The sequence below is a fragment of the Moschus berezovskii genome, chromosome 12 (assembly GCF_049115385.1).
Source record: "Moschus berezovskii isolate FMDL1 chromosome 12, NW_MosBer_1.0, whole genome shotgun sequence".
Lineage (NCBI taxonomy): Eukaryota > Metazoa > Chordata > Mammalia > Artiodactyla > Moschidae > Moschus > Moschus berezovskii.
In genome coordinates, this window is record NC_142471.1 from 14,529,878 (window position 1) to 14,544,776 (window position 14,899).

Sequence of the window (14,899 nt, forward strand, 5' to 3'; positions counted from 1 at the left end):
AGTATTCATTTAACCGAAGATTTTCTAAGTTGAATAACACGCTCATCATCTGTGCATTAAAGAACTGCATTTCTTTACTTAGTCTTGCTGGTCAGATGCAGGTGGCTAGTTGAGAAGCTCAGAGCTGAGGAATTTTAACTTGTTCATGCACATAAGGTTTTAGAAATAAGTAGCTAGATGTTATTCGGTGATATCCTGGGTTTGTTTTTATCTGTATTTCCTATTTGAAGATGCACAGAAATTAAGTTAATATGGGTGCTTGTTATCTAGTTACTTCAAAAAGGAAGAAAACATGATAATATAGTCAGACTGGCAACCTGCAGACCTGCTGCCTGATTGTGTAAATAAAATTTTGCTGGAACACAGCCATACCAACTCAGTTACCTCATATTGCCCATGATTGCTTTTGAGCTAAATCAGCGGAGTTTGAGTACTTGCAACAGAGACAATATTGGCCCGGTGAGCCTAAACTAGTTATTCTCTGGCCCTTTAAAAAGAGTTTGAGGATCCCTGTAATAGTCTCCACTGGATAGAATTGCTAAAAAAAAAACAACAAAACATATTTCCAGACCTGTTACAAGTGGTAAATGAAAGGGATTTTCAAGATCTGAATGTAACCTTCAAAATCAAAACAGAAAATTTCAAATTAATTGCTATAGAATTTGAATAAAAAGTGTATTTCATTATTTTCAGGTGTGTTGAAATTTGGTACTGTTCTCTTCATATAGGATATTTTCTCATTGACTTAACAGGAATCCCCCATTAAGTAACTGTGTGAGATTTAATATATTGTAAGCAGGATGAAGATTAGCAACTTTCACAGATGAGATGTCTGAATACATTATTGCTAACCATAGCTGCCGACTGTTTTACCCCTTTGGTGAGCACACTGCATTATATCTAGGATCATGTTTAATGCCCCGAACAACCCTGTGAGGTATCATCAACCCTGAGTGCCCACAACTAGTCATTGCGGAATCAGAAGTTGAACCCAAGCCTCTCTGGCTTCAGAGCCCATTGCCTTTCTGTCCTTCCAACGGTTTTCAAGGCAGGATGGGATTATTGGGGTGGTTCCCGCCACACATTTTTGCTGATGCCAGGAAGTACAATTATACTGTCTCTTGGAATAGTTCATATATGCTACTCTCAGAGATGGTCAGCTGGACTGAGCCAAGGGAATCACGGGTCTGAGTTACACTGTGAATTCTGCTCTCATTTTTATGTAGAGCACAGTTAGAGATACTCTATATGGTATCATTCAGTCCCTTTTAATGGAGATATACTTACCTGAGGCAGAATCTAACACTAAGAAATATTTTCTCTCTTCTGGACGGGTATGTATGCTTTATCAGGTCATGAAAAATGGTGCCATTTCTTTTTCCCTTTTTGCTTTGGCTTCCAGGAAGCTAAGACCTAAGTTTGTTAAAGTAAGACTAAGTATACAGAGTCTTCTGCTAGAATCATCAGTTCCTTTGACCCCCTTTATGACTTAACCGTTGTCCCCTCGGTGTTTGAAACACCACCATTCTGCTTTGAAGCAGGCAGAGCGTAATGAGTACAGCAGTTAGTTGAACTCATACTGAGGAAGAACTGAGTACTTACTATACTGACCATAGATTTACTCGTTCACCCACAGATCGATCTTCAGACATTCCTCACGCTCACAGATCAGGATCTGAAGGAGCTGGGAATTACGACTTTTGGTGCCAGAAGGAAAATGCTGCTTGCAATCTCAGGTGAATATAACTGTTCTTCTGTATATCTTAAAACCTGAAGACTCTCTGCCAGTGGTCTCACCCAGTGGGGCTGGTTCTGCTTCCTACCTAGCAGCTTTGTGGCTGTGGTTTCAGAGTGTTTTTCCACTAACAGTGTAACAAATGCTGAGGATACCCCAACTCCTTCACCACGGCACTGCCTGAAAACCTGCCTTGACAAGGGTCATCCCTGAAAATAGATCTCTTCCGAGAGATCTAACCAGAATTCCCCTTTGCAGAACGTGGGGCTGGAGGAGCAGTTTGAATCTGTGTTGCAGTTGTGTTAAGTGCTAATCATTGGGTTCATGAGTAATTATTCTGGATTGGCTGTCATGCTTTAAATACATGTGTCCTTGTAGAGCAGCTGAGATCATTGCAGCAGAGAGAAAGGGAATGTTCTTCGGTACAGCTGGAACCTGGCAGTATTTCTTGTCTTAATGCTTTTTAACTTTCCCCAAAGTTTTAATAGGATTTGCGAGTCATAGAAGAGAGTAGTATCCTGAAAGTAGTCACAGAATGAAGGAAAATCTGAAGGTCTGTCTCCCAGACCACTGCCTTTGTGCATCTTTTGCGTGTTCTGTGTATAAGAAAACGCTGTGTGTGTTCACCAGGCACCTCTCATGCAAAAGGAATGGCCAAGAGTCCCATGAGTGTAAGCCAGGAGTCATAACAGTGCACCTCAAAAAGGTGGTTAGAGAAATATGAGGAAGACATTGGGAGGCAACAAAATAAGGTTATTGAAGATTTTCTGATTCAGTTCATGAATGCCAATTTTATATGTGTGCCCGTCTCTCAAAAAGAGACAGCAAGGGCAGAAGCCAAATGTTAGGGGTGATGAGAAAATGATGTTGCTTTTTCAAAACACCAAATTTGCAGGCTATGCCTTTGAGGCCAGCAGTGGCATCCAACTGGTGAGAGTTCTTTATAAACAACGTTCGCTAATCAAATCATCAAATGAAATTAAAAGCCTCAGTGCTTTTCCATTTTATTTTAGCAGCAGATTGCTTTTCCATTGGGTTATAGAAGCAGATCAACCCCAGCGACCTCCCCACAGGAAATCGTATATACAGACCTAATATCCGAAGCAGATATAAGCAGAGTAGTCTTGAAATGGGGTAGAAACTCAGCTGCTGAGCAGCCTGGTAGGCCTCTCCACGGATAGAGCCCTGTACATAACAGTTTGAGAAGGCTTTCTGCCCGCTGTGTACCAAAGCAGCTGCGCTGATGGAGCTCCGTAGGGCGGCCACTGTTTTTCTTGTTCACTCGTAAAATTAGCTTGGTTACAGTGGAAGGAACACTGTTTACATAGGAGATCCGAGATTTGCCTCTCCAAGTCATGCACCCTTGGGTGAGTTTCAGATCTCTTGATTTTGGTTTCTTAATCATGAAGATAAACTGGAGTATATGATCATGTCAGGTCACCTTCCAGTTCTAAGATCTGTCCTTCCGTATGGTATATCATCAGACACAGTGAAGATAACCTACAATTTTAACAATATGTATCATTAGTAGGGTACTCCCCCTTGGTTTTGTTTTTTTTTTAACTATCTGTGGCAGTAGAATAGTTTTCAACTTGTTTACCTGAAAGCTAAGTTTCAGAAGGTTACTTCTGGACCCAAATTAACTTCATTTATTTTTTTATATTTCTTTTATTAATTTGAAAATGAAATTAATATACTACTTGGACCTTTATTAACTCAATCACCATGTCTATACTGTGGGGCCGCATATTTATACCACAGAAGTGTATGTTTCAGAACTCTATACTTCTTCACTAGAGGTCCGTGGAATGTCTGTGTCTGTATAATGAAAATTAAGTTGTTTCTTTGTGCAGCAACCCAATTCCAAACTGTAAAGCTTCCAGCAACAAGCAAATGTCTCTAAATGTTATAATAGATTCCAGGTAGATCATCAGTACTTTTACTCTGGAATACATTGGTGATGATTCTAGGTCGGTTTTGGTGTGGGAGGGTTGGGGGGAGTAGGGTGCAAAACATGAGGGATTTTCAGTTCTTATTTAAGAAAAATATTTTCTCTAGACATCATCTTCAGTGTGGTTCTATTGAGGTTATATCCTGCTTCTACAGACTGCCTCTCTCAGTGGGGTTCACAGGTCCTCTTGCTTTTAAAGGGAATTAGAAACTTTGAATAAGATGCCTTATGAATGCTCTGTACAGCAGGAAGTGTTTGATTATTTTAAGGGTGATTTTGTTGAGTGCATTTGTTTGAACCTGGTAAATCATTTTCTCTGCAAGGAGTAAGTTTTTGAGAAACCCTTCATTGAAAAGCTTCTTTTTCCAATTCAGTTCCTCTGATAACAAAGACATTGATTTAAAGTCTCAGGACACTTCACTTCCAGATAGACGCAGGGTAGCAGGGAGGCCTTAGCATTTGTCTTGTGGTTACATAGGTTGGCTAGACACAGAGTTTGCTCAAATTACTTTTTAACATTTTTGTAGATTTTTTAACTTATAATTGAGTTGTTCTTTCAGGATCAGGTTTTGGTTTGCTTTTAATCTTGGGCCAGAAGACACACATTTAATATTACAGGAGGAGATGAGATTTCTCTCCTCTAGAGATAGATCAGAGAAAACAATTTTTTCCCCCCAAATACATGATTTTTGGAAAATACATGGATTTCTCTCTGAGTATGGTAGTGATTGGTTAACTAAACATACAGGGACTAAGTGACAGGAAGTTTAGCATCCTATTGACAGGCTTTCCACCACAGCCTCAGGTAGATCTAACATTTCCCGACCTATTCTTTTAGTTTGTGACTCTGTTCAGATCCGCAACAAGATCCTGAGAGCTGCCAGGATTGTGTGAACCTTGGAATTTCAAAGAAAAAGGTTGGTATTTTCTCAAACTATCCCTTAGGCTTACTGGAAAAAAAAAAAAAAATCAGAGGAGGGAGCTTGCTTTTTAATTTAAAAAACAAAAACTAAAGTCTCTTCAGTAGGGCTTTGATCCTTGATAATCTCTCTTAAAAGATTTCTCTGCTTCACACTTGGAATATCTCTATGTATGTACTCTTAGAAATTACATCTTTAGGGAATGGCTGAAATTACTCATGATCATTTATTCTCTCAAAAATCTAGTTGACGTGACTTTTCAGAATGAAGTTTTCAGTGTCTGTTAAATTTTTTGTCTTCAATGGCCCAATAATTCTCCATGAGCATCTGAAAACAGTGTCTGATCTGACTCCGTTCTTTCTCTTCTCTGTAGCGGGGGAATGAATATCCTCCTGACTCATGGGTTCTTGCCCCCAAAAGAAAATGGAGGCCAAAGAAAGTCTCCTATCTGAAGGTGATAAAACTTTTCCAGGCTGTGTTTAAGGGAAATCATTTATTTTGAATTCTCCGTTAAGTGTGCCTTTAAATATATTCAATTCTGTCTTGAATTGTGAATTTTATGTATTGTTTTTAAAATGAGATACATGTAATAGGAATGTCACTGCTACTGTGTTTCTGTAGGAACTTGAGACAGTAGCCATCTGTATGCATGCCTGCATGTGTCTGTTGCTGATAATATTTTCCTTGCTTCTTTATTTTCTAAGCCTTTTCTATTTAAAAAGTAGTTTTGGTATAGCTATGAATTATGAAGGAGAGCTCTGTCATCTGGCATGCCTGGAACTACCAGTTTCTCAACTTTGTACTCCGGATACCTCAGGTGGTCTCTGCCCAATGGATGGATCGCAGCAGCTTGTGGCACAGTCCTTTGCGTCGGGCAGGCAGGGTTTCAGCTCTGTCACCAACAGCCACGTGGCAAGTTACTTTGTCTGTTTGTAAAACACAACTTTCTTACCTATAAATTGAGGATAGTAGTACTATCTGCCGGAGAAGGCAATGGCAAGCCACTCCAGTACTCTTGCCTAGAAAATCCCATGGACGGAGGAGCCTGGTAGGCTGCAGTCCATGGGGTCGCTATGAGTCAGACATGACTGAGCGACTTCACTTTCACTTTTCACTTTCACACATGGGAGAAGGAAATGGCAACCCACTCCAGTGTTCTTGCCTGGAGAATCCCAGGGACGGGGGAGCCTGGTGGGCTGCCGTCTATGGGGTCACACAGAGTTGGACACGACTGAAGTGACTTAGCAGCAGCAGCAGCAGCATTACTATCTGCCCCTCAAGGAGGAGTTAAATAGCACATAACAAATGTAGGCTGTAATAAATTACTGTTGTTTCTCTTCTCCCCTAAGACCTAAATGTGCACAGGAACGCGGTGTCTCCACTCTGGCATCACCCCTATGAGACAGTCAGTTAACACTTTGGAAAGCAGTGGGGTGAAATGTTAAGGGTTCTGGTCTCTCTTCAAGAACTTGGGAGACAAGAGTGTGTCTGGCCATATGGCTGTCCCTGGCCTCCTCTGACCCTCTACTACCTGCTTGAGTCTGTTCTCACCGCCAGCATTCCTGTAGCAAGCCATAGCTTTCTGTAACCTCAGAATTTAGAATGGGGTTGTGTGCGTGTGTATGGCGAAGAAGTACTGTGTACTATGCAGGTTATTAAAGGTACTGAATCACGTGCTTCAACACCCTCCTAAAGACAACAGCTTTAAGCATATGAACTATTTAATCTGTATATTTGAGATAGAATAAATCTGAAGATACAGTTGACCCTTGAACCACATGAGAGTTAATCCTCATGTAACTTATAGTCACCTTCGTATCCACAGTTTCTTTGCAGATTCCACCTGCCCTGTAATACTGTAGTATTTACTGTTGAAAAATATCCATCTATAAGTAGACCCACTCTCTTCAAATCTGCAGTATTCAAGGGTCAGCTGTATTTGCCTTTGGTGGCTATCAGAAACACTGCTTTCTAGTCTGACAATTCTGTTACTTGTATGTATTCATTAGTAATAATTATGTCAGTTGACTTGAGGATTTGTGAATGTGTATATGGAGGGGAGGACAGCACATTGTATAGTCATAAACAGGTAGTGCTTCAATTTTTCACTATTCTGATTAATAATTTTTAGTTGGGAAAAGACAAACTAAACAGCACTCTGGTTCAAAACTAAATTATTTAAAACTAAATTCTAGGATCTTACTAGTTTTTCCCTGAAAATCTGGATTCATGTATTGGTTGTTTTCAATGATTTCCTTTACTGTTACTGTTTTTACTGAGTTGATTTTTTATTCAAAGAAACCTCTCACTGATACATTTCTTCATACAACTGTTTCTGACTCGAGGAGTGTAGGCATCGCGAGTCAGTGGAGCCTCCGGGCTGTGGCTTAACACATCGGTGCGCTTTTTCAGTCTTCTCACGTTTAGGTACGAGGTCCTCTTTTCATGTCTGACGTAAATAATTTAATGATCACTCTGTTTGACATGGATGTCTAATGAGCTGCAATAATGTTCTGTGTCACTGGTAATACATCCTGTCATATACCTTTCACCAACTTTGATGGCCCCCCTCCCTTTGCCTCTGAAAGGACATTTAGGGTAGAGCAAACTATTTTGTATATTTGGGCTTGAAAGGGTTCTGAGAATGACATATTCCCCAGTGAGTTTATAAACTGCAGTAAAATGATTTGCTGTCCTTGGTTCTCTCAGCTACACATGCTACCTTTCATATCAGACTTTTGATTTTGAGCATTTCAAAAATGTCTTGATGGTCAACCTAAAGGTTTTCCTTTTGCTGCCTACCGGACTTTCCCCCCTGCAAACATACTGCATCGCTATTTTCTGAGCTCTTCTGCCAAGTCCTGAAGATTATAGAACTTCTCCCTTTGGTTCCTAATAAGTCTCTGTTTCTCTCTCCAGAACTAAACAAAAACCGAAGAAAGCTCTTTGAACCGCCAAATACACGCACCTCTTTCCTGGAAGGTGGAGCAAGTGGGAGGCTACCCCGTCAGTATCACTCGGACATTGCTAGTGTCAGTGGCCGCTGGTAGCGCTACCCTCCAGGCATATGCCCTCCAACTATCAAGTTGGATGCAGAAGATCTGTGAAAGGCCTTCACTGCACACCGTCCTCAGCGTTCTGGGTGTCTGGTATCAGGACCAAAGCATCTTATTCACGCCTGAACTTTGTGCCAAGAAGGAAGAAAAGAGAGAAGATGTTCTTATGTCATCATACCAAATGCCACATGCGGATTACTTTTTTTCCTAATGGCAACTGGACAGAATTTGCAATATGGGGGTAGGGCTTTATTTCCTCTTTTTATTTACCTATATAACATATGCACTGATTTTTTACTTAACATGAAGGATGAGTTGACATCTGGGATGCCAGAAAACACAGAAGTTATTTTGTTTGCTTTAGTATTTGGGGATTTTTTTTTTTTTTTAATAATCAAAGTGGAATTTTCTGGTACTGCTTTAAAATAATTATTGAGGTCTTTCAGCACTTTACACTTTCTAATTTCTTGTCCTGTGGAAATTATCTCTCTCTCATTTTTATGTCACCTGATGTATTGGTACAAATCAGATTTAGTCACATTTTTCTGACTGTGTTAAAACTTTCATTTGAAATAGTACTGGATTATTAGTTTTTGTGCAGAATATTCTGTGACTTTGGGAAACCTAAGTGACTCCACTTGGTTATGGACCAGTTATGTTCATTTATGTCAACATCCTAGAAATACTTTATAATGAACCAAGTTCACTGGAACAGGTGCAAGCAAAGAAAGACCAAATGGACTTTGCAATATTAACCCTTTGCAGTCATCATATTTAGCTGCTGCCTTTATTGCTAAAGTGATTTTAATGGTTGTCTGAAGGCAAAGGGCTATTTTTAGTATACTGCCACTAAAGGATACTTATTTATATCAAACTTTTATTTTTTAGATATTATAAGCATACAGTACATAACTGATTAAATTGATATCTACTAGAGATTTATGGTAGAGAATGGACGGCATTCAATAACTGGAGCCCTAGATTGTCACTTTATTTAAAAAAGACAAATAATCATCTGACAAGACAGCACTGTTGCCATGAGGAGGAAGAATACGTTACTGTCCTTATGTACACATTAGCTGTGCTCCATAGGGTCACAGGACTTTCCTAAAACCATATCAGTCTGCTTGAAGTAGACCTGGGTTTCTTGAGACTGGAAGGGTTTTATTTAAGTCTCTATCTAGGGTGACAGTTTATAAAGATAGCAGAGTTCTGAAGGAGGAAAAATAAGACTATTCTGTAAGCGGCTAAACTCATTGTTACAATCTTGATACTGTGAAAGCCCAAGAAATCAGGCAACGTTGTTTCCTAGGTCTTTTCAGACATCTTTTTGTGGATTTATGAAGGGTTTTCAATCCATGAAGACAATCACTAAGTGCCTCTCTTTCTTCAAAGCAATATTATTTCCAAGTGTATGAATTTGTTGGAAAACTTTCCCATTAGGAAATGTGGTGACTTACCTGTACTGTAATGACTTATTTATGTTCCGTATTCAAGACTTTCTTCTGCATGGACATAAACCACTGTCAAGTGCTCTCCACAGAAGGCGTTAAGAGTCATACAAACAACTGGGGACTTTCGTACAAATGTGGGGTAAGAAATACTTGGCTAATCATTAAAGTAAGAACAAAAACCAAGAGAGAAATATTGTACACAGAAAAATTTTCACTTAAAAAATACTGGTTACCTTGAAGGCATAGGTAATGGGCCTGTCATAAAGTTATCAATTATAATAGAACTAAGGGAATGTCCATTCCTAAAAGGAACTGTATCTACTTATGGATATAAAACTAAATTGTTCCCTTTGCAAACAGAACGGAAGCATCCTGCACACAGGGAACATGGATGCAGGTCAGCACATAGAGCTCCCTGACATATCCGGCCAGATGAACACGTCATGCCACAGTCAGCATAGAATAAGAATTCCAGATTTGTTTCCCGTGCAAAAATACAGTGCTCTACATTTTATCATGTCTTTAATAAGATCTTGGCCCCTGCAAAATAGTCATTTGAAGTCTTTTCCCAGCTCTCCACCATGCATTTGCAACAGGAGGAAGATGGAATGAATTTGCAGTATTGAGTGGATATAGGTTTTATGAACAGTGCTTTGATATTATGCCAAAGGGAAAACTCTCCCAATTAAACTTAGATTAAATAGAGTGGCTAAAAAAAATAAAAACACTGGAAATTACTTTTCTCACTTTCTCGATGCAATGAAGGGAATATGACACTACAGTATACGGTGTTGTCAGTGTTATATGATGCACAAAATATTTGGATTATTTGAATAAATGTCTTTAATCAATCTGTGCCTTAATAGTGACCGGTTATCTGTAAATATAGAACAGATACAGATTGTATTTTTGTGTGGGCTTTTGTCCTTTTAGTGATTTTTTTAAAATGAGAGATGGAATTAAACATTGAAAGTGGGAATTTTTCTAAACTAATCAGTTGTTATATGGAAAATAAATTTATATAACCCCTTTGTATTGCCATTGCTACATGAAATATGTCTTTATTTTCTAACTTTTCTATTCTCAGCAGAATTGAAAGACATTTCTGCAAGTAGAATTAAATATCCACTGTCCATACTCTTGTTTTGCATTGACAGTCCTCATTTTCAGCCAAAAACTAAGGCACTTTATTTTAGCCAGAGAATCCAGCACCAGTAATCAATCATTGTTTCTGTGGCCACCCATAGGTACGTATAGAAAGAGTAAGATGATGAAACAGGTTTTATTCTTGTTCATTCTTCTTTTTTAAAAATACAGACTCAAGTGTATGATTGCTTTGACAACCTCATCCATCAGCAAAGGAGCTCCTTACTAAAGTGATGCTGGATTTCCTGACCCAGGTTCCCATTTCAGATACTGACTATGCCAGCATGCTGAATGGCTACTGTGCCCTGCTCTGAGGTTGTGTCTGAACTTACTCTTAAACAGAATGGATACTGGAATATTAATTCTGAGATTTGTCTAAATCTCAAAGAAACCCTAGCCCTCCACCCATTATACTCCCAGAATTATCCCCACTTGACTTCCCTGTGCTGGTGGTTCTTAAAAATTGATTCTAGCACAGTAGTTCTTTTGATAACTGAAATATTACTGTGAACCCAATATTCAAGCATTCCTTCATTATACGAATACTTAAATGAGGGCTAAGTACCAGGCCCTGTTCTAGGAACACCAGTAAATGAAACAAACTCTTAACCTCACTAAACGTACATTTGAAATGAAGATGGAACTGTTGAAGAGGGACTGAAGGATGAAACACCTACCCTTCAACATAGGCCTCCATGCATTTACAGCTTTCCAAGGGAACTTGAGTGCTTTCTAGAAATCATGCTTTTTGACAAAATGATTGAAAGTACCCATCTCATAGAAACAGGCTTGTGCTTTCAATGCATGATATTATTCACAGCCTCCTTTCCTCCTCTGTCTACGTTTCATAGGTTTAATCACATTCTTGAAAGGAGTGTGTGATCGAAAGAGATGGTACAGCTTTATATGATGATGCATCACTTCTTAGATTTGACTCCAGGTGACGCTGCCATATTTAGAAATGAAATTTACCTTGAAAGAACATGAGGTTTCTACCCTTGAGGATACTCTGAGAATGCAGTCATAGAGAATGGTATCACCAAGATGGTGACAGTTCATTCCTCCTTCACTTCCCCTAACTAAAAGAAAAACTAAAAACTATTCATGGATAAGATACCAGTAAGAGGGGCTTGCAACAACCAGCCCTTGGATCTGGGCAGTCTGAGTTCCTATCTGCTGTGCCCAAGTAGTAGTCCCAAGCAGCGGCTTTGCTCACCTGCAGAACCAAGAAGGTAGCACAGTCTGACCAGGGAACTCAGAGGGGTGCAGGTTTGCCCGATTCAGGTCCTCAAAGGAGGAGTTCTTCAGGTTCTGGAGCCTGGTCTGCCTCACCCTCTGTTAGATTGTGACTGTCCACCCCATCTGCAGCAAGGGCTGGCAGAACACCTGGAAGTGGCTGACTAACCCAGTAGCACTCCACCTGAGAGGAAGAAGGGCAGAGCTGACCTCAAGAGCAAAGCAAGCAACCCTGTTTGACCAGGGAGCTTGGGTCATGGATTGGCTTGAGTCAGTACGACGACAGAGAGACTTACTGTCTTGGAGATGCTCCTCCCACTGCATTGAGGAAGGGAAATAAATTCACTGCTCCTTCAGGCTTCCTGATCGGGGAACCTAACCAGAGCACAATGCATAGCCCCTCAATAGTCCTGCTTACAGTGTTGCTTAAAACCCATGAGCCACAACCCATGACTTTTCCCATCTGCAGAGCAAAACTGGTGGCCTCACCTGACCAAGATAATCAGTGTACACTTTTGCCAGATTTTGGTTCCCAAACCCATTGCCTGCATCCTGTCCAGCAATCCTGCAAGGCAAGCTACTTCATAGCCCCACCTACTGTCGAGTAAAGAGCTCAGTCATGACCATTTAACAAGTATCACCTGCAGAACCAGGAAGGTAGCACAGTCTGACCAGGGAACTCTCAGTGAGGTGCAGGTCTGCCTGATTCAGGTTCTCAGAGGAGGCATTCCAGGCAAATGTGGAGTGCATGCTATCATATCCCTTGCGCAGGGAACCAAGCAGCAGTCTATCCAGCTATTCTCAGCTAGTGGCACAGGCCTCACTCCCACCTTAAGAGCTCAAACAGTTGCCTTGCCCCAAATAGATCTTTAGCAGCTCCCCACTTGCCCAAAGACCTTACCGATAAACATGCCCAGAATTCCAACTGAACTAACTAGTGAAAACTTATCTCTACCAAGGTGAACTAGCAAAGCACGGAAAAGGAGACCACTTAGGCAAACCAGTGTAAGAAATCAAGGATCATAAAACATTACGTAAATATGACACCATGCAAGGAAATTAATAAATGAAAAGCTGTTAAATGTCAGGCAAAGAATTGAGAATAATTGTCTTAAAAAAGTTTAGTGAACTATAAGAATACACAGGCACTCAGTGAAATTAGGAAAGTAATCTAAGGATGGGCACAGTAAAAGACAGAAATGGTAAGAACTTAACAGAAGTAGAAGAAATTAAGAATAGGTGGCAAGAATACACAGAAGAACTATACAAAAAAGGTCTTAATGACCCAGATAACCAGGGTGGTGTGGTCACTTACCTAGAGCCAGACATCCTGGAGTGTGAAGTCAAGTGGGCCTTAGGAAGCATTCAGTATCAGTTCAGTTCAGTCGCTCAGTCGTGTCCGACTCTCCGCGACCCCATGAATCACAGCACGCCAGGCCTGCCTGTCCATCACCAACTCCCGGAGTTCACTCAAACTCATGTCCACAGAGTCGGTGATGCCATCCAGCCATCTCATTATCGGTCGTCCCCTTCTCCTCCCGCCCCCAACCTTTCCCAGCATCAGAGTCTTTTCCAGTGAGTCAACTCGTCGTATGAGGTGGCTAAAGTATTGCAGTTTCAGATTTAGCATCAGTCCTTCCAATGAACACCCAGGAGTGATCTCCTTTAGAATGGACTGGTTGGATCTCCTTGCAGTCCAGGGGACTCTCAAGAGTCTTCTCCAACACCACAGTTCAAAAGCATCCATTCTTCGGCGATCAGCTTTCTTCCCAGTCCAACTCTCACATCCATACATGACCACGGGAAAAACCATAGCGTTGACTAGACAGACCTTGGTTGGCAAAGTAATGTCTCTGCTTTTTAATATACTATCAAGGTTGGTCATAACTTTCCTTCCAAGGAGTAAGTGTCTTTTAATTTCATGGCTGCAATCAGCATCTGCAGTGATTTTGGAGCCCCCAAAAATAAAGTCTGACACTGTTTCCACTGTTTTTCCATCTATTTCCCATGAAGTGATGGGACCAGATGCCATGATCTTTGTTTTCTGAATGTTGAGCTTCAAGCCAACCTTTTCACTCTCCTCTTTCACTTTCATCAAGAGGCTTTTGAGTTCCTCTTCACTTTCTGCCATAAGGGTGGTGTCATCTGCATATCTGAGGTGATTGATATTTCTCCCGGCAATCTTGATTCCAGCTGGTGCTTCTTCCAGCCCAGCGTTCCTCATGATGTACTCTGCATATAAGTTAAATAAGCAAGGTGACAATATACAGCCTTGACGTACTCCTTTTCCTATTTGGAACCAGTCTGTTGTTCCATGTCCAGTTCTGACTGTTGCTTCCTGACCTGCATTCAGGTTTCTCAAGAGGCAGGTCAGGTGGTCTGGGATTCCCATCTCTTTCAGAATGTTCCACAGTTTATTGTGATCCACACAGTCAAAGTCTTTGGCATAGTCAATGAAGCAGAAATAGATATTTTTCTGGAACTCTCTTGCTTTCTCCATGATCCAGCGGATGTTGGCGATTTGCTCTCTGGTGCCTCTGCCTTTTCTAAAACCTGCTTGAACATCTGGGAGTTCACGGTTCACATATTGCTGAAGCCTGGCTTGGAGAATTTACTATGAATAAATCTCGTGGAGGTGATGGAATTCCATCTGAGGTATTTCAAATTCTAAAAGATGATGCTGTTAAAGTGCAGCACTCAAAATGTCAGCAAATTTTGAAAACTCAGCAATGGCCACAGGACTAAAAAATGTAAGTTTTCATTCCAACCCCAAAAAGGGCAGTATCAAAGGATGTTCAAACTACCGGACAATTGTGCTCATTTCACATGCTAGTAAGGTGATGCTCAAAAACCTTCAAACTTGCTTTCAGCAGTATGTGGACTGAGAACTTCCAGATGAATAAAGTTGGATTTAGAAAAGGCAGAGAAACCAGAGATCAAATTGCCAACATTCACTGGATCGTAGAGAAAGCAAAGGGGTTCCAGAAAAACATCTGCTTTATTGACTTCATTAAAGCCTTTAATTGTGTGGATCACAACAAACTGGGGAAATCCCTTAAAGAGATGGGAATACCAGATCACTTTACCTATATGCAGAGTGCATCATGAAAAATGCTAGGCTGGATGACTCATAAGCTGGAATAAAGATTGCTGGGAGAAATAACAAACTCAGATATGCAGATAATTCCACGCTAATCACAGAAAGTGATGAGGAACTAAATAGCCTCTTGATGAGGGTGAAAAGAGAAGAGTGAAAAAGTTGGCCTAAAACTTAATATTCAAAACCTAAGATCATGGCATCTAGTCCCATCACTTTATGGCAAATAGAAGGGGGAAAAGTGGAAGCAGTGGCAGATCTTATTTTCGTGGGCTGCAAAATCACTGCTGACAGTCACTGCAGC

General features: G+C 40.6%; 1 protein-coding gene across 3 annotated transcripts in view; it reads left to right on the forward strand.

Moving 5' to 3' along the window:
• BICC1 (BicC family RNA binding protein 1) overlaps positions 1 to 10,163 on the forward strand; it is a 365,857-nt gene extending 355,694 nt beyond the window's left edge. For 2 of the 3 annotated variants that reach the window (XM_055425684.2, XM_088841893.1), the window contains exons 20-21: positions 1,637 to 1,736; positions 7,526 to 10,163. In XM_055425684.2, the coding sequence (XP_055281659.1) occupies positions 1,637 to 1,736; positions 7,526 to 7,656 (231 nt within the window). In that variant the 3' untranslated portion in view covers positions 7,657 to 10,163. Of the gene's footprint in view, positions 1 to 1,636; positions 1,737 to 4,524; positions 4,604 to 7,525 lie in introns of all 3 variants that reach the window. The other variant, XM_088841894.1, reaches the window with a different exon arrangement.
• The last annotated feature ends 4,736 nt before the right edge of the window (positions 10,164 to 14,899 follow it).